Source organism: Acomys minous (genome assembly GCF_964271855.1).
Source record: "Acomys minous genome assembly, chromosome: 2".
In the NCBI taxonomy this organism is placed as follows: Eukaryota; Metazoa; Chordata; class Mammalia; order Rodentia; family Muridae; genus Acomys; species Acomys minous.
In genome coordinates this window covers 1,830,260-1,850,456 of record NC_140484.1, presented here as the reverse complement: position 1 = coordinate 1,850,456, position 20,197 = coordinate 1,830,260, and the positions used below count along the sequence as shown (strand labels likewise).

Genomic DNA, 20,197 nt, shown 5'->3' with positions numbered 1-20,197 from the left:
TTCAAGGACACCATGAAAAGATGAAACCTAAGAATAATAGGAAATGAGGAAAGAGAAGATTCCTGGCTCCAAGGACCAGAAAATATTTTCAACAAAATCATTGAAGAAAATTTCCCCAATTTAAAGAAAGACATGCCTATAAACATACAAGAGGCCTACAGAACACCAAGTAGAGTGCATCAGAAAAGTAAATCCTCCTGCCACATAATACTTAAAACACTAAACGTACAAAACAAAAATAAATATTAAAAGTGGCAAGAGAAATAGTGGCAAGTAACGGACAATGGACAACCTATGAGAATCACATCCGACTTTTCAACAGAGACTATAAAAGCCAGAAGGGCCTGGGCAGAGGTTTTGCAAACCCTACGAGACCACAGATGCCATTCCAGACTGCTATACCCACCAAAACTTTCAATAGCTGTAGATGGAAAAAAAAAGATAACTCATGACAAAAATAAATTTAAACAGTACCTATCCACAAATCCAGCCCTACAGAAGATACTAGAAGGAAAACTCCAACTACAGAAGGCTAACTACACAGGAAATAGATAACTTCACTTTGGCCAAATAAAAATTAGGCAAGCACATAAACACATTACCACAACCAATACCCAAAGAAAAGGACCTAACAGTCATTGGTCATTAATCTCTCTCAACATTAGTGACCTCAAATTCTCAAATAAAGAGACACAGACTAACAGATTGGATGGATAAACAGGACCCAACATTTTGCTGCACACGAGAAACACATCTCAGCCACAAAGACAGACATTACCTGAGAGTACAGGGCTGGAAGCAAATGGACAGAAGAAGCAAGCTGGAGTAGCCATTCTAATATCTAATAAAATAGTCTTTCAACCAAAATTAATCAAAAGAGATGAGGAAGGACACTTCATACTCATCAAAGGAAAATTCAATCATGACATCATAATTCTGAACATCTACACCCCAAATTCAAGGGCACTTACATTTGTAAAAGAAATATTAATAAAGCTTAAACCACACACCCATCCCCACACATTAGTAGTGGGAGACTTCAACACCCCACTTTCACCAAAGTATTGGTCAAGGAAATAGGAACTAAATGTGGAAATAATGATACTAACAGATGTCATGAATCAAATGGACCTAACAAATTTCTACAGAATTTTTCACCCAAACATGAAAGATTTTACCTTCTTCTTAGCATTCCATGGAACCTTCTCCAAAACTGACCATACAGTAGGTCACAAAGCAAGCTTTAACAGATATAAAAAGATTGAAATAATACCTGTATCCTATCAGACCACCATGGACCGAAGAGGGACTTCAACAACAACAGATATAACCAAAATCCTACACACACATGGAGACTGAACAACTCTCTACTCAATGACAACTGGGTCAAAGAAGAAATTAAGGACTCCATAAAATTCAATGAAAATAAAGGGAAAACATACCTAAACTTATGAGACACTATGAAAACAATGCTAAGAGGAAAAGTTCTTAGCACTAAGTGCCTTTATAAAGAAATTGGAAACATCTCATACAAGCAGCTCAATGGCCCATCTGAAAGCTCTGGGAATAAAGAAGCAGACTACCTAAAAAGGAGTAGATGGCAGAAAATAATCAAACTCAGAGTTGAAATCAATAAATTAGAAAAAAAGAGAACAATTCAAAGAATCAATGAAACCCTGATCTGGTTATTTGAGAAAAATCAACAAGATAGGCAAACCCTTACCCAACCTAACTAAAAGGTATAGAGACACTATCTAAATCAACAAAATTAGAAATGAAAAGGGGGCTGGGCAGTGGTGGCACATGCCTTTAATGCCAGCACTTGAGAGGCAGAGGCAGGCAGATTGCTGTGAGTTCAAGGCCAGCCTGATCTACAAAACGAGTGCAGGACAGTCAAGGATACACAGAGAAACCCTGTCTTGAAAAAAAAAAAAGGAAGGCATAACAACAGACACCAAGGAAATCGAAAGAATAATTAGGTCTTACTTCAAAAGCCTATATGCCACAAAATTTAAAAATATAAATGAAATGGACAATTTTCTTGATAAGTAGCTACCAATTAACAAAGTTGAATCAAGATCAGATAAGCAAATTAAATAGTCCTAAATCCCTTATGGAAATAGAAGCAGTCATTAAAAGTTTCTCAACTTACAAAAGCCCAGGACCAGATGGTTTCAGTGCAGAGTTCTACCAGACCTTCAAAGAAGAGCTAAAACTAATTCTCTTTAAACTATTTAAAAAAAAAATAGAAACAGAAGAAACCTTACCAAACTCATTCTATGAGGCCACAGTCACCTTGATACCTAAACCACACAGAAACCCTACAAAGAAAGTTTCAGACCAGTTTCCCTTATGAACATTGATGCAAAAATACCCAATAAAATACTCGAAAACCAAATGCAATATCACATAAAAAATATCATCCACCAAGACCAAGTAGGTTTCATCCCAGGCATGTAGGGGTGGCTCTGTATATGGAAATCCATCAATGTAATCTGTCATATAAACAAACTGAATGAAAAAAAAAACCCACATGATCATCTCCTTAGGAACTGAAAAGGTATTTGACAAAATCCAACCCCTGTTCATGTTTAAAGTCTTGGAGAGATCAGGGATACAAGGCACATACCTAAGCATAATAAAGGCTATATACAGCAGGCCTATAGCCAACGTAAGATGAAATGGAGAGAAACTCAAATCAATTCCAGTAAAACAGGGACTAGACAGGGCTGCTCACTCTTTCCATATCACTTCTACAAGTTCTAGCTAGAGCACAAGGCAACAAAAGGAGACTCAAGGGATTGCTATTCACAGACCCCCAAAGTGACCCCCAAAATTCAGCCAGAGAACACCAACAGCTTATAAGCACCCTCAGCAAAGTGGCTGGATACAAAATCAACTACAAAAAAAAAGCAGTAGCCCTCCTGTATACAAATGACAAACTGAGAAAGAAATTAGGGAAACTACACCCTTCACAATAGCCACAAATAATTTAAAATATCTTAGTGTAACTCTAACCTTGCAAGTGAAAGACTTATATGAAAAAAAACTTCAAGTCTCTGAAGAAAGAAATTGAAGACAATATCAGAAGTTGGAAAGATCTCCCATGCTCATGGATCAATAGGATTAACATAGTACAAATGGCCATCCTACCAAAAGCAGTCTACAGATTCAATGCCTACACAATTCTTTACAGACCCCGAAAAAACAATTCTCAACTTCATATGGAAAAACAAAACAAAACAAAACAAAAACCCCCAATAGCTAAGATAATCCTGTACACTAAAAGACCTTCCAGCCGGTGTGGTGGTGCACGCCTTTAATCCCAGCACTCGGGAGGCAGAGGCAGGCAGATCGCTGTGATTTCAAGGCCAGCCTGGTCTACAAAGCGAGTCCAGGACAGCCAAGGCTACACAGAGAGACCTTGTCTCAAAAAACCAATAATAATAATAATAATAATAATAATAATAATAATAATAATAATAACAACAACAATAATAAAAGACCTTCCAGAGGTATCTCCATCCCTGATCTCAAGCTGTATTATAGAACAACAATAATAAAAATACCATGATACTGGCATAGAAACAGGCTGGTTGACCAATGGAATTCAAACACCAAGGAATAAATCCACACACTTATGGATGCTTGATTTTTGACAAAGAAGCCAAAACTATACCATGGAAAAAAGATAGCATCTTCAACAAATGGTGCTGGTCTAACTGGATATCTACATGTAGAAAAATGCAAGTAGATCCATATTGATCAGCTTGCACAAAACTCAAGTTCAAGTGGATTAAGGACCTCAACATAAAACCAGAGACACTAAATCTACTAGAAAAGAAAGTGGGGAAGAGCCTGGAACACATTGGCACAGAAGACAACTTCGTGAACAGAACACCAACAGCTCAGGCTCTAAGATTAACAAATAATAAATGGGACCTCATGAAACTGAAAAGCTTCTGTAAAGCAAAGGACACTGTCAACAGAACAAAACTACAGTCTACAGACTGGAGAAGATCTTCACCCATCCTACATCTGACAGAAGGCTAATACCCAAAATATATAAAGAACTCAAGAAATTAAGCACCACCAAACCAAATAATCCAATTAAAAAATGGGGTACAGAGCTAAACAGACAATTCTCAACAGAGGGATACAGAATGGCCAAAAAGCACTTAAAGAAATGATCAATCTCCTTAGTCATCAGGGAAATGCAAATCAAAATAACTCTGAGATTCCATCATACACTAGTCAGAATGGCTAAGATCAAAAACTCAGGTGACAGCACATTCTGGGGAGGATGTGGAGAAAAGGGAAGACTCCTTCATTGTTGGTGAGAGTGAAAACTTGTATAACCACTTTGGAAATCAATCTGGTGCTGTCTCAGAAAACTGGGAACAGTGCTACCTCAAGATCCAGCTACTCCACTCCTGGGCATATACCCGAAAGATGCTCGACTACACAAGAACATGTGCTCAACTATGCTCATAACAGCTTTAATCATAATAGCCAGAATCTGGAAACAAGCTAGATGTCCCTCAGCCAAATAACAGATTAAAAAAAAACTGTGGTACATTTACACAATGGAATATTATTCAGCTATCAAGAACAAGGAAATCTTGAAATTTGCAGGCAAATGGATGGAACTAGAGACAATCATCCTGACTGAGGTAACCCAGACCCAGAAAGACATATGCATGGTGTATACTCACTTATACGTGGATATTAGCCCAACATAGACGTCCTCTGAAGGATTCTACCCATCAGGGCATCAAGGCAGGTGCTAACACCCACAACCAACTCTGGGCAGAGCACTGAGAGTCATATGGAAGAGTGGGGGACGGATAGAAGGACCCAAATGGGAACCTTAGCTCCACAAGGAGGCCATAAAATCCAACAAACCTGGACCCAAGGCCTGCACTAACTGATGCACCCACCCAGGACAATGCATGTAGGGAAACTAGACCTGTTCAGATGTAGCCAATGGACAGCCCATTCTCCATGTGGGTCCCCATGTGGGTGGGGAGCAGGGACCACCTCTGACATGGATTCTGGTGCCTGTCATTTGATCTCTTCCCCTTGGGGGGGTGGCCTTGTGGTGCCACAGAGGAAGAGGATGCAAGCTATCCTAGTGAGATTTGATCAGAGAGGCTAGAGTCAGATGGTAGAGGAGAAGGGCTCTCCTGTTCGAGGACTAAGGGAGGGGAGTAGGGAGGAAGAGGGAGGTAGGGTGGGAACAGGAGGATATGAGTGAGGGGGTAATGATAAGGAAGTAAGTATTATAAAGTAACAAATTATAAAAAAAGAAAAAAGAAAAACAAAACAAACAAACAAAACAAAACAAAACAAAAAAAAGTACTATGGACACTAAGTAAAAAAGGACAACATTGGTGTCTTGTTTATCAAGACACTACTCTTTATTTATTGTTATTGTTACTGCTTTGTTATGTTTGTTTGAGGTTGAGGTAGATCTCACAAAGTAGCAAAAGTTGTCTTTGAACTCTTGGGTCTCCTGCTTCAGTCCCTCACGTGCTGGGAGTTCAGATGGGCCCCACCACACATGCCCAGGGTAATGCACCGCTAGTTCAGTTTTTCTTTGTATGCTTGATAGTTATTTATTATATTTGTATTATATGTGGAATGCCATTGATAATCAGTAACAACTAATAATTATAATGATGCCATCCTGAAGAGAAACAAGATGTTTCGAGCCTTATGGCCATAAGAAAAAAAATTAAAGTTAATGCATTATTCATATATTTCAGTTCATACAATATATGAGGTGATTAACAATGGAATTAAATTTCAGAAACATCAAAGACGCAATTTTGTTGGAATGCAAGCAAGAACACTTTGAAGCTGTAATGCATATGCTATCTTAGTTCCCCTCGAGGCTGTGATAAACCATTCTGACCAAGGCAACTTAAGGGTTTGCTTGGCTCTTCTTCCCAGGTTACAGTGCATACCGTGGGGAAGTCAAGGCAGCAGGGACTTGAATCAACTGTCACATGACATCCTCAGTTAAGGTCAAAGAGCAATGATTCCAGAGTCCCCTGCATAGGGAATGGTTCCGCCCACATGGGTGAGTCTTCTTCCTACCCACTCAACAGAGTCAAGACTACCCTCAGCCATGCCAACAAGGCCACCCTAATTTAGGTAAAAAAAATTTTTAATTCCAATTCCCTTCTGGAGAGATTTTACATTGTCTCACTTACAAAAGTAACCAACACAAGACACAATGTAAATTTTTAACTGCTAAAGAGAAACATGTTTACAGTCTATTGAGTGGTTTTACACTTTCCTAATATTTATACTCCCCAGGCAGGGCGTGGTGGTGCATGCCTTTAATCCCAGCACTCGGGAGGTAAAGGCAGGTAGATCACTGTGAATTTGAGACCAGCCTAGTCTACAAAAGTGAGTCCAGGATAGCCAGGATTGTTACACAGAGAAACTCTGTTTCAAAAAACCAAAAAAAGGGAGAAAAAAGAAAAGAAAAGAAAAAAGAAAAAAGAAAAAAGAAAAAAACCAACCCCCCAAACAAACTCCCAAATCAGTATGATAGTTTTATATGTAAATGCTAATATTTATAATATATCCCAAAATATTTTAATTTGTGATTAAGGAAATTGTTTTAGATACCAGCTAAAAAATGGATAAGTCAATTTTTGTTGTTGTTGTTGGGTTGTTGTTGTTGTTTGAGATAGGGTTTCTCTGTGTAATAGCCCTCGCTGACCTGGACTCACTTTGTAGACCAGGCTGGCCTCGAACTCACAGCAATCCACCTGCCTCTGCCTCCCGAATGCTGGGCTTAACTTTTTTTTTCCTAAGGATTTTCTTGGGGCACTGGGGTTAGAACTCAACAGTTGAGAGCATTTGGTTCAGTTCCCAGCACACACTTGATGCTCACTAGGTACAATTCCAGGAGATCTGATTCCCTCTTCTGGCCATTCGTGGTACCACAAGTGTGTGTGGCACACATCCTTGCAGGTAGGCAAAAAAACTCATAGACAGAAAAAAATTTTTTTTAAATCTTTAAAAGTGATCTTGGGGGGATATAAGAAATTTGAAGCCCCCATACAGGTGGAGGCCTGTGGGTCTGGTGTGCTCCCTGGAGGCACCCTTCTCCTGGGCTGGGTTTTTCTGTTGTTTCTTGTTTCTTCTCCCCACCATCAAGTGGCTACTGGTTATAAATACTTGAATGGGAAGACCTGGTCTCCTCTGCTCCATAATGGCTTCCCAGCTTCCACCATGGTGCTAGCTGGCACTGGCAGCACTCAACTGGCTGAATGGATGCCTGGGCTCCCCATGTGTGCCACACGTGGTGCCAGGAGCTAGTCAGGCATGCCATACCAGAAATCCTCACTGCTCCCCAGCAGGAGGTCCGGCGGACAGCCTCATTGCAGAGCTGGGAGAGGCACGGTGGGAAAGCCTGTGTAACCTGCCAGAGTTCAGTGATCACAGAAATATCAGACTGGGGTCCTGGCATCTGGTGAGAGTGCTCATGTGACACATCCCACCGACCTTGTGGCCCAGGTCAGAACCTTTGGGTTCGGAAGCCCCAGAGCCGATGGGCTGGGGGGGGGGGTCTCCATTAATTCTGTCCCTCCAAAGCCACCTTAGTGTTCTGCCATCTGCCTTCTCCTCCTGAGTGGGCCTCCATCTCCCTCCCTGTTTAATATTTAAGTTACACACATTCTGAGGTTTTCAGAGACCCTGTCACTGACCTACTTTTCCCATCCACACATCTTTTATCATGGGGGGAGGGGTAGCAGTGAGGCTGGCAGGGGGTCTCTCTCTAAAGGAAGGAGAAGTGGAGAGAGTGGGGAAGATCGCAGATCACAAGGCTGCTCCAAGCAGGCTCCTGCTGACAACGGGCAAACATTAATAAAATAAGGCCAGACTCTGCTGCTGAGAGCCTGCGACAGGGACGCTAAGTGGCTAAGGACACGGCTCTCACCCTCTCACCTCAGAAGGGCTTCAAAAGCACGCCCCACCCGTGTGTGTGCATGTGTGTGTTCCGATGTTTCTAACTGTCTATCACAGATACAATCCTAACTGAAGGTATCATGCAGAGAGCAGGGGAGTTGCTTAGACGCTCTGCCACTCTTAACCAACTCAATCATACCTCAGGCATAGCGAAGAGGCCAGAAACCTTTTTTTGCCATACACTCGCCTGGTTCCAAGCTCTCCTGCCCATGCAGGTGCCCTTGGTGTCTCCAGAGTCCCAAGCTGGCTGCTCCACTTGGCTAAGCACGGCCTCAACTCTGGGGGTCTTTACTTGCCTGTTCCCTCTTTGTCCCTGCCATGCTCCCTTTGTTCCCATCTCACCTGAAGGTGGGCAAAGCCTCTAGCAGCTGCACTCTGACCTGGACTAGTCTTGAGGTGGGAGAAGGGAGCACGGTGTGATGTAGGCGTCTGTCCCTGGTTCTCAGCGTTTTCCTGGGGCACACCCCACCGCCTTCAGTCATGTCTCTTGGGCCACTTTATGGACATGGCCGCTCGGACAAGACCCACATAATTTCTTCTGAGCATTCTGGCCACTCCTGGGGATAGAAGAAAGCCTGCACACTCCCGTGGCCTTGACTCCTTTGACTCCCTTGTCTTTGGCTCCTGAGGCTGTCCTCTGGAGCCCTGAGGCTTCCTTCACAACTCCCCTTTCTATTTCTCCCCTGCACAGGTCCCCAGGGTCCGCTAGGGTGGGCGCGTGAGGCAGCCCAGACTGGGGACAAGAGGCGGCTCTGGGTGGGCGGAGGCCAGCGCCCCAGCCCCCCCACCCCTTCACCCCCACTCCGAGCTGTCCGTGACGTCAGAGCCGGACTAGGTAAAGAGAGCAGGGCTCTGGGACGCTGGGGCGGAGAAGGCGACCTGGAGCGGTGGGGACGCTCTCGGCACTGTGGCGCAAGAACTCCGTAGGCAGCTGCAGGCGACCCGGAGGTAAGCAAGGATGGGGAGAACGAGACCATTCGGGATCCTCTACGGCGGTGGGCTGGCTCCGGGGATCCCGGAACTGAGGCAGAGCCGAAACCTTGGCCACGGCAGGGAGGGGCGGCGTCCCTGGGTCCCAGGTCTTGGTCCCCGACGGCTCTGGAGGCGCTCGTGGGGACTCTAACACCTGTGCGCGAACAGAGCCGCAGCTCCCTGTCGTCCCGGGACATCTCTAGTAGACGAGACTCCTTGCGCTCCGGGTGGCGTGGGACTCCTGGCTGTCCCAGCCCCTGACCGCACCCGCTCCCACAGCGCAGCAGAGCCATGGCCCTGAGCGAGCTGGCGCCGCTACGATGGCTGCGGGACAGCAGCCACTCGCGCAAGCTGATTCTGTTCATCGTGTTCCTCGCGCTGCTGCTGGACAACATGCTGCTCACCGTGGTAGGTACGTATGTATAGCCCGCGCGCACCAGCCGTTCGCTCCCCCGACATCCCAGTCTGTGACACTGGGTCTCTAGCACCTCATCCTCGGCACAGGTCCTGGCACTGGGTCCCCAACACCTCGTCCTCATCATATAGCCCGCCCCCTCGGGTCCTAGCATCCCGGGTCCAGCTACCGGAACCAGGCGCCTCTTCCGGGGCAACGTGTCCTCCACACCCCATTTACCCCCACTTTATCTAAGCAGCTCTGTCCGCCCAAAAAGTTGAAGAATGCGATGTGCATAAAACAAAACAAAAACCATCCTTGAATCCAAACCTGCCTTGCCCTGCTCCTGGGAGCTGCAACTTGTGGCTTCGATTTCCTGGAGGTCAGGTCGAAGCCAGTGACTTCCCGATAAGCCCCAGAAGTTGTGTTTCCTCCTGATAATCGCCCGCTTCCCTTTGCCCACTTTCACTGCGATGAAAAAGATTTCTGTCAAAGTGGCGCAAGGCGCCTGAGTCTTTGCTGCTCAGCGCTGCTGCCCCTTAGCATCATTACTAGGCTATTGAAAAGTGGGTTTGAATAATTGGTGGACGACTGAAAGAGCAAGTTGCCGTCTACTTCTGAAGTAAAGCAAGTGACATTTGAGAGTGTTTGATCTGAGACTGCCTCGTGATAGAAGCAGGACCCAGGGACAGCACAAGTACAAATGTCCTAAAGTAACAAGTTCACACTAAATGACTCAAAACCAGGCCCTTTAGTCCCTCAAACAGAAAGGTATTCCACATGCTCTTTTTGAAAGCAAATTTACAATGAACAGAAAGATGTGTTTTTCCTTGAGACCCTTGGGGTGGACAGCCACTTCCTCCTTCCTCCTTTGCAGAGTCTGGGAGCATTTTAGTGTTATTTCCAGCTCAGGAGAGCCAGCTGGGGTGGGGGTGGGTGGGTGGGGTGTCTCAGTTGTGTGTCCAGGCTTCTATAGTATCAAGCAGCTTTGCTTTTCCATGCTAGAAGTCTATAGGATCCTCAGTGTCTGCCATGAAAATCCGCAGGCTGCTTTCGCACAGCGCAGAGTTGGCCTGCTGAGAATGCCCGGTTTACCACTGCCTGCAATGGGTGTGTCTTTGTTCTCCCAAGTACATAATGAGGTTCAGGTGCCCATTGCTTTATCCACTTAGAAGCCAGTTGAGCCTCTCGGACCCCAGGTCAGCACTGACTTACTTCACACAGTGTTTTGCCTTTCTGGCATATTCCTTTGAGAGAATGCTCTAAGGGAAACCCTAGAAATGAAAGACATCTCTGTAACCAGTCGTGTGGGCACAGCTGCTACCACATAGATATGGTGGGACTCTCAGAGCTCCCCCTCTCCCTTCCCTCTCTCTCTATTTCTCTCTCTCTCTCTCTCTCTCTCTCTCTCTCTCTCTCTCTCTCCTTCTCCCTCTCTTTCTCTCCCCTCTCTTTCTTTCTCTCTCTCTCTCCTTCTCTCTCCCCCTCTCTCCCTCTCCCTCTCTTCCTCCCTTTCTTCTCTCCCTCTCTCTCTGTCTCTCTCTCTCTCCTTCTTCCTCTCTCTTTCTTTCCCTCTCTTTCTCCCCCTCCCTCCCTCTCTCTCCTTCTCCCTCTCTTTCTCTCCCCTCTCTTTCTTTCTCTCTCTCTCCCTCTACCTCTCTGACTAAGCAATGTAAAGCTATTCCAGCATGCCCCTGATTTGGCTTTTCGCACAACCTTAATTGTGATGGCTCTTGTCTCAGAGAAGGCTCTCGTGTGACCATTACTTCCCTCTCTGCCTTTGTCCCCAGTCCCCATCATCCCCAGTTACCTGTACAGCATTAAACATGAGAAAAATACTACGGAAATCCAGACCACTGGGCCAGCGCTCACAACCTCCACCCCTGGAAGCTTCCAGAACATCTTCTCTTATTATGACAACTCTGTCATAGTCACTGGGAATGCCACTGGGGACCTCCCAGGTGGGCAGCCACACAAGGTTACCACCACACAGCGTATGGTGACCAACACATCCACTGTCCCCTCCGACTGTCCCAGTGAAGACAAAGACCTCTTGAATGAAAATGTGCAAGTTGGGCTGCTGTTTGCCTCCAAAGCCACTGTCCAGCTCCTGACCAACCCATTCATAGGACTTCTGACCAACAGGTAGGCTGTGTGCCTCAGGCGGGCTCTGTATCCTCTGCTTGCTCTCTGGCCAGAGTGTGGAGAACTGGTGGATAGTTGGCCAGGGAGATAAGTCACCTGAGGCCGCTGTCCTCATCACAGGTAACCAGAATTCCACATGTGCCCCACCTATCCTTCCCTCTGTTGCCTTAAAGGTACTAAGGTAGGAAATGTGACAGAAGAAGGAAGAAAGCACGGGTTCTTCCAAACGTGTGGTTTATATGTACATTTGTCATGGTCACTCTTGGGTGGCAGAAGCTCTTCAGTGATCCCAGCCATCAGGGTCTGACAGCTTTCCACCTCTGCCACTGCTTAGAGAAAACTAGAAAACTAACATTAGGGCTGGGGCTCTAGTGTTCTCTCTCTCTCTCTCTCTCTCTCTCTCTCTCTCTCTCTCTCTCTCTCTGTCACACACACACACACACACACACACACACACACACACACACTCATGCTTGCCTGGCATGTATGAAGCCCTGGGTTGAGTAGAGGTAGGAGGCTAAGTTCCGGGTCACCCTTGGCTATATATCTAGTTTAAGGCCAGCCTGGACTACACGTGACCCTATCTCAAACAAAACAAAAACAAAAACAAAAATGAAAAAGCAAAAACAACAAACATCAAACAAGGAAAGAAAGCTGAAAGCCAGGATGCTGCATTTTAGAACCAGCATGGTGAAAGACACAGCAGGTGCCCAGGTGGAGCGTGGAGAGCTCGGTGACGCTGCTGCGTGGATTGAACTCTGAGCTGGTGTGCAGATTCTGGGCTAAGTTCTTTCCACTCTGTCCGTCTCTCGTTTGTTTACACACTCCAAGGGAAGAGAGCGGGTACGTGTCTGAGAACCGGTGCTGCTGAAGCTTTGAGTTAAGCTGGAGATTCCGATTGGCTTGGCATGTTCGTCTCTGTTGCTGGCAGCCACCCAGCAAGTGTTCTACGGCCAAGGTGGCCTGGTTCTGCCTTGTACTCAAAGCCCAGGATGCCCGGCTTGTGGGAGGAGTGAGAGCTGGTGGAGTTGGCTTGTATTCTGTCACTTAGGAGGCTGATCCAGGAGGGCCGCCTTGAGATGAGGGCTGCTCATGGCTGCACAGTAAATAGTAGTCACTCCTGAGCTACACAAGCAAGACTCTGTCTCTTTTTTTAAAAAATGGCAGAGAAGGGAATGACCACCATTTCAGGCTCATAGCTGTATCACAGACGAGAAGAGGCAAGGAAAAGAGCTTGGAGGATGAGGCGATGCTAAGAGGGAGGAACTGAGACGTGGTAGGGGAGGGGTCCCTAGGGGACGCTTCAAGGCTCCACGTGCTAGACCAGAGACACAGGGTTTGATTGTGGGGGCCAGGGAGTTATTTCAGATCCCAGAGCCCCAATGAAGAGTCTGTGAGCCAACCAGTAGGGAGCAGGGGCGACCACATAGTTTTGGGGCTACAGTGCAAAGTGGAAAATGTTATAAAAACAATTGAAGATAACAAATACAACATGGAGTTAAGCAAGGGGGGCAAAGAATGGAGCCCTGTGTCTCTCTGGGGTGCAGGGTCTGTGCCCTAAGGAGGGGTGACCTCAGAGGGATCAGAGAGGGTACAGCCAGTCCTGGTGTCCGCCAGCACCAGCCATGCTTGGGTATGTAGGCTGCTGCCGGTGTACTCACAGCGAGCCACGGGGCGCTCGACTCCTGTGGCCTGGGAACTGCCACGGAGCCTGTGTTCACAGCCCCAGGCTTAGCCAATCCTCCTGTCTTCCATACAAAGCTCGGTAAGCAAAAGAAGCCAGGCACGGCCAATTGTGCGCTCACCGAGAAGCCCCATTACAGAGGTGACACTCTGCTGTCCCCCTGTTCGCCAGCACAAAACCAGACAGAACGCTGGAGTCAAAGGCTTGTTTCTTTTCCTTTTTTCCGAGACTAAGAGCACTTCTTTAAACGTGCCTGGTATAATTACTGGAAAACTGCTCAGGGTTTTTGTGTTCTGACAGAGCAAACAGCTCAAATGCTATATGGGAAAATTGAGGACATTATCGTAATAATGCCCTGTCAATCACTCGGGCGGGAACGTGACTAGTCACTGGGTGAGACTCAGCCAAGACTCGCTGAAATGAGGTGAATGTTCCAATCTTCCAAGTGGGAGTCAGAGGCAAGTCGCTCTTTGAAAAGCCCAGTCTTGTTTCTAATGTTCTATTTAAGTCTTTGAGAAGCAGCTTGTTAAAGTCAGGGAGACCCTCCCCTCTTAAACATCCCCTAGAGCCGTAAGGATGTGGGTGTGGCTTCTCAGGCTTGTGGCTCAGACTGTCTCCAAGAAAATCCTAATTTTGCTTTGGGGTTCGTGAGCTGTAGTCTATAATCTTAGGGCTCCAGTTTGGAAATGAGCTAGAACAAACCCTTGTTTGCCCTAGCTCTGCATCAAAACTAAGAAGTTATTTATTTTTATTATTTATTTATCTATTTACTTATCTTTGTTTCTGGGGCTGCCTGGGAACACAGAAAGGCAAATATTTTGATAGTGACAGACGCAGAGCATTCAGGTGAATTCTGTTCTCCCTTCAACACAATTGTGGTTTGTAATTTTTTTTTTAGTACGTTCTATGCCCAGGAGATGCAAAGTTAGAGACTTGCTGGTCACTTGCAGGCTCGGCTGCCTCGATGACTATAAAGGCAACTAGCAAAGAAGGACAAGTTCACTTGGGTAGCTCCCCCAGTCTCCCTGGGAGGCACTGCAAACAATCTTGGTGTAATTTGTTCTGATTCGCCTTTCAGTTACCAACAAGACAAATGATTCACATTTTCAGTGTTGTAAGCAAATGTGTTTAAAACAGCATTTTTAAAATTAACAGACACTTCTGACTAGAGAGCTAAAAATGTCACGCATAACTCACATCTTGTGTTGTAAACATGCGTGCCTAAATGGTGTTGAATGGCAGCTCCTAGATTCCTGGGTTAGAAAGCCATAAAAAGAGCTTGTAGACTTTTTCAGACGCCTTTGGGCCGGTCTTAGAACTTTAGAGGTTAAGGGGTTTACAGAAAAAGTGCTCATACACAACCGTGGTGTGACAGCATGGGTGGCCAGACACGGACAGATTTCATTTCTAAACTTTCTTCTTTCCCCTCCAATTCTTTCCTGCTTTCTATGATACAGTTTGTGGCATTAGCTACTCAAAAGAAAGAACACAGGTATATAATGCCACTGTGAATGGGTGAAGGCACATTTTTAACTCAGTGGGCAGAGAACTTAAAGATGAAGACAGCCCGAGCCTTTCCCGCTGAGACCCTCCCCAGCTCTAGAAAAATAGTTTCTTTTCAGCTCCCAGTATGAGCTGGTCCAGGCTTAGACATTTCCAAAGATGTAGGGACCTCTAGAGCCTGGCTGGTGGGAGCCTTCCTCTCTGATACCGACCCTGTGTTAGCCGAGGGACCCACTTTGCGCCCACATCACACAGTCAACCTCCACTCCTGTTTCTGTACTCACGACCAAAGTGTTGCCAGCACAGTGGCTTTTATGTGATGATATAAGGTAATTGGCTGTTTGTCTGTTGTTTGAAATATTGGGATACTATCTCATACTGGACTTTAAGAACACGAGGTGACCATTTTGGGCAAGCCTTGGCTACACATTTTTCTTGTTTTATTTATATTTGGGTTACTGTATATTTGCTGCCACTGTGTGACAGGATAGAAAAGGAAGGATGCCTGATTTTGGAGCATGTACTTACTTTCACATATTCAGTAATATTTTCTAACATGTCAAGGGACTGGTCCATTTCCCTCGTGGAGGTTCATGTAATTATTTTATGATTCTAGTTGAAATATTCATTCCATAATAGTGACCATACATCAAAGAAGGCAGTGCGACTCTACTAGTGACGTCTGTCACCATTTGATCTAACAAGTGACTTTATTCATGAACGTGCACAAGTGCTCTCGAAAAACAAACAGTATTAAAGCGCCAGTCCCTTCCTCTCTCATACACCAGGCAAAGGTTTGCTCTTTCTCTGGCCCTCTGTCCTCCCCTCTGCTGGTTAGTGCACAGGTTAAAGTTCAGAAGCCAAGCGTGAGCGACCAATCAGCTACACCCTCAGTCCAAGGCGTAGCTGGCCAAGGCGTAGCTGGCCTGTCTTCAAACGCTCAGCACCCAGTTTAAACAGCAGCTTCAAGCCAGCAGATGGCCTGGGAGCCAGCTCCCTTCACTTCCTTCTTAGCCTGTCATTGTCTGGGTGGTCTGCTTCTTATCAAGCCAAGTGTCAGAGGCTTAATTTATTTCCATAGTTACCTAGTGTATTTGAAAGCAGTTGTTTTTCCTCGCAGATCTTAGCTAACCCTGAATGACAAGCAGGAAGCCACAGGGCACGGGAGCTTTCTGAAACCTTCTGGGTTTATTTTTTTCCCCCTCCAGCTTCAGCTGCCTGGTATGAATAGGCTTTGTAGAAAGCAGTGACCTTTTCATCTGCAGACAGGGAAACCAGCTGTTTGGGAGAGGGTTCTCCCATCCTCAACATCTCTGGCACTGGCGGGGAGGGGACAGTGAGCTCACAAGGGGCTTGTCACATTGAAACCAGAAGGAACCGGGAACAGAATTACGCTCCCCTGCGAGCACAGGGACTCAGGCACAGGCAGGTCTGTTGTCCACGCAGGTTCCTCCCCCCACACCTAACCCAAACTCCAACAGCCCCAAGGGCCGGGCTTAAGAATTTCATTTCCTAAACGCTGAACAAACTTCCTGTTATAGCGGAGTGGATTTAAGATATTCCTTTTCTCGGCATTCATTTCCTGTTGTACCTTTTAGGAGTGCACAGAGGTTATTGAAACTGTGCCTCTGCTGGCGACAGGCTGCAGGCTACAGTTCTTCTTTGTCACACAGGGACTGAGGGAACTGTACTATGGCCTCAGTGAACTGAGAAGAGTCCGCCCGAGTGTTTCTGGTTAAAAAAAAAAGGGAACAGAATACGTTTATCATTTGTCGGAGGGGCCTGCTGGTTAGTTTTTTGTCTGTTTCACACCAAACTACGGTTACAAGGAAAAGGGAGCCGAGGCTGAGTTGTCTCCGTCAAACTGGTCCGTGATAGTGTCTGTGAGGGCTTTTTCTTGATAAGTGATTGATACAGGAGGGCCCAGCTCACTGTGGGTCATGCCACCTCTGGTCCTGAGCCAGCTGTGAGAGCAGGCTGAGCAAGCCAAGATGTTCCTCCATGCTTCCTGCCTCTGCTCCTGCTTGAGTTATGGTCCCTGAGGCCTGGTAGCCAAATTAACCCTTTCCTCCCCAAATTGCTTTTGGTTGTGATGCCCACAGCCAGTATAACATGGATTGTTCTAGACGTTTTCTGGCGGCCGTGGCGGGGGGTGGGTGAGGGGGTGGGGGTGGGGGGGAGTCAATATATGGGTTTTTAGTCGCATTCAAATTGGATTAATTATGCAGAGAATGACTGGGGTCTGGCATGACTCACGAGGGGTTAGTAACGGCCCATTTGGATATGAGCTTGCTGAATCAGATCTCTTCTGCTGGCAATGCTGTAATTGAGATGGCATTGAGTTGAGACAAGATAGCAAACTCAGCCAGTTATGAGTAATGTCACTTGAGTCCCTGTCCATTTCAGAGACATAGTGGGGAAGGGGGCAGGCTGCTCTGTCACTTCCTCGGCTCAGTGGCCTGAGCACAGAACAGCTCTTCTTCTGAGGGGTGTATGTCCAGAGAGCAGAGCCTGAGGTAGAGTCCCGCAGGTGCCCCTTCAATCTCCCTTAACTTGGGACGGAGTGCCAGGAAAGGATGTTGCCAAGGTGACTGCTTTGGCCACTCTGCCCCAAGCTTGGCCACTGCAGAGGAGTGTGGAACACATGTGTGTTGGGCAAAGAAAACAGGGCACCCCCAGCCCTGGTGTATGCACAGCTTTTGGAGTGGACAGCTGGCTTTTGTGGTTCCCTCCAGGCTGGCAATTCTTTCATCCACTGCTTGCTTTGCTTAAATCCTGAAGGAATTTTAAACAGACAGCAGCTGCAGTGTTGCTAAAAACCAGCCAACAAACAAAACAACACGATAGCTCCAAGCTTGGTGAAAAGACCAAGGTGGAGGCACATAGCCCTGAGGGTTGTAGTGATAGCCTGGACACTCCATCCTGTCAGCCTTTGAGACTCACCTTCCCTAGGGCCTCAGTGGGCAGCAGGGCCGTCAGCAGCAGGAGGGTGCATACAGGGACAGCGTTCCACGTTGTTGTCCCAGCATCCTGCAGAACTTTAAGCAGAATATATTCAGGTGGCCTTGGGATTCTTGACTTTGACACAGAAAAGAATTTCACGGTGAGCTGGAATAAAACACAATTGGGACCCATGAAGAAGAATTTGTATAGATAGATTTAAGCTCAATAGGGAAAGAGGTGGAAGAAAAAGACTCGTGTTAGTGGGGGTGACTGTGGGGTGCTCGAGAGAGTTGCAGTCAGCCGTCTTTACAATAGCCTGTGCACAAGTTTTTATTTTATTTTATTTATTCTTGGCTTTTCGAGACAGGGTTTCTCTGTGTAGCCTTGGCTGTCCTGGACGACTTTGTAGACCAGGCTGTCCTCTAACTCACAAAGATCTGCCTGCCTCTACCTCCCGAGTGCTGGGATTAAAAGCGTGCGCCACCATGCCCAGACTTGTGCACAATTTTGATAAGTTCTGCAATTGAATTCTCAAGAAGTTGCTTAGGAGCTTAAGTGAAATTGTAGGTTCCTTGGGTACCCTGGCTGGGGTGAGAGCTGGTAGGGCAAAACCCTAGCTCGCTAGTGTTGCACAGGAAGGCAAGACGTTTATGCTGCGAACAAAAGTTTATCATCTTTTGTGTGTGTGAGGGTCCCAGACAACCTCAAGCTTATGTCTGAAAAAGGAGTAAAAGCTCGGCTACTGTCACATTCTTGTCAGAGATTCCCTGTATAGAAAGAATGTTTTCTCTCTGTCCTCAACCTTCAGGGCAAATGTTGACTGTGCTGGGATTGACTCTCGGCTGTGGAGAGCCTTCAGCTGGACTCTGCAATAAAAAGGTCCTTTCCCTTCTCACATCTCTGTAATTGTCCCTGTCACCCTGTCTTGCCTCAGTATACCCATGCCCTCAGTGTCGGCCTTTTTTCTTAGCTGCCCTGAGCCCAGTGTTGACTACCTAAATGTTGGTATATACAACCTCAAGAAAAGCATTGAGAACCTCAGGCCACCAGATTTCTGGGTACAGTCACTAGAAGAAGGGTCTCACAGGCTCCCATGCCCCTGCAGACATGCCCCCAAAGGTGGCCTGAGCAAGCGGATAGGCTGTAGACTAGGTGTGGTGTCATTGGTGCTCTGAACCTCAGACGAGGGCTGTTGTGTTTTCTCAGCTTTTGCCCTGAATCCACCAAAAGCATCTACCTGTAGTCAACAGAGGGCCCACAGATGTCTCAGGTGGTTGCATGGATGCTTGTGGGGTCCCAGGGGCTCCATAAAAGAGACAGGTGGATCCTAGGAGCTCAGGGCAGGCCACCTTAGCAGAGAAGGTGAGCACTGAGTTTTATGAGAGAGTATCTCAAAGGAACACAGCAGTGAAGGATAGAACGGACACGTGACATCTTCCTTTGAGCCCTCTGTGGGTACACACACACATACACACACACACACACACACACACACACACACACACACACGCTTACAAATATACATACACACAAACTTACACACACATACAGATAAACTTACACACACACAAAACTCACACACACATACATATACTAAAATCACACACACACACATATATACACACAAATTTACACACACATACAGATAAACTTTCACACACACATATACATACACAAAAATCGCACAAACACATATACACACACACAAAAATCACACACACAAACTTATACACACACATACATACATACACATACATACATACACACACAAATCATAAACATAGACATAGACACAAAACATATATACACACAAAAATCACACACATAAAAATGACACACAAAAAAAAATCACACACACAATCTATAACAAAAGAATTGTTGCAAAGATCCCACTCACAGTCACATCTATGACCTCTGGCTATGTTCAAATTCACAACGAGGTGGTCAAATTTACAAGGAAAAGCCCTGGCTTGGAGAGCATAGCCCATGTGCAGTTAGCCCCATGCCATTTGACAAGTCACCTTTTCACGTCTTAGTTTCCCCATCTGTGAAACAAGGAGGAGGCCCGATACTCTCAGGAAGTCACCGAGCCAGCTGTGCGACTGTTCATGGGGCTGGGAATAAAACCTTCACAGGAAGGTGCTGACAAGAGGTTTTTGCATTATGGTCTGAACTCGAAGACCCCTTCTACACAGGCCTGGTCTTGGTGCGCTTGGATTTCTTCTTTCTGGACCCATTTGGTTCCTCTCCCAGTTCCTGGGATTCCAGGTGGAGGGAGAAGAGGCCTGGGAAGCTGTGAGCCACAGGGCACAGGCAGGGTTGGCCTTCCCTTCAGGGCAGAGGTGTCTGGAAGCCGCTGCTGAGCTCCTGCTCCCACATAGCAGAATAACGGAAGGACGCTCAGTCAGAGTTGGCTCGCTTGCCTTGCAAGTGTGAAGACCTGAATTTGGTCTCTAGAGCCTGTGTGAAAGTGCTGGGCCTGGTGACACGCAACTGTAATTTCAGTGCTGGAAAGGTGTATCCAGCAGGACTCCTGGGGCTGCTGGTCAGCTAGTCTAGCCTACATA

General features: G+C 46.4%; 1 protein-coding gene across 4 annotated transcripts in view; it reads left to right on the top strand.

Annotated features, from left to right (window-relative positions):
- The first annotated feature begins 8,688 nt into the window (after positions 1-8,688).
- SLC18A2 (solute carrier family 18 member A2) overlaps positions 8,689-20,197 on the top strand; it is a 38,104-nt gene continuing 26,595 nt past the window's right edge. The window contains exons 1-3 of one of the 4 annotated variants that reach the window (XM_084774047.1): positions 8,689-8,937; positions 9,246-9,369; positions 11,146-11,500. In XM_084774047.1, coding sequence (XP_084630173.1) covers positions 9,282-9,369; positions 11,146-11,500 — 443 coding nt within the window. In that variant the 5' untranslated portion in view covers positions 8,689-8,937; positions 9,246-9,281. Of the gene's footprint in view, positions 8,938-9,240; positions 9,374-11,145; positions 11,501-20,197 lie in introns of all 4 variants that reach the window. The other 3 variants (XM_084774046.1, XM_084774045.1, XM_084774044.1) reach the window with 3 other exon arrangements.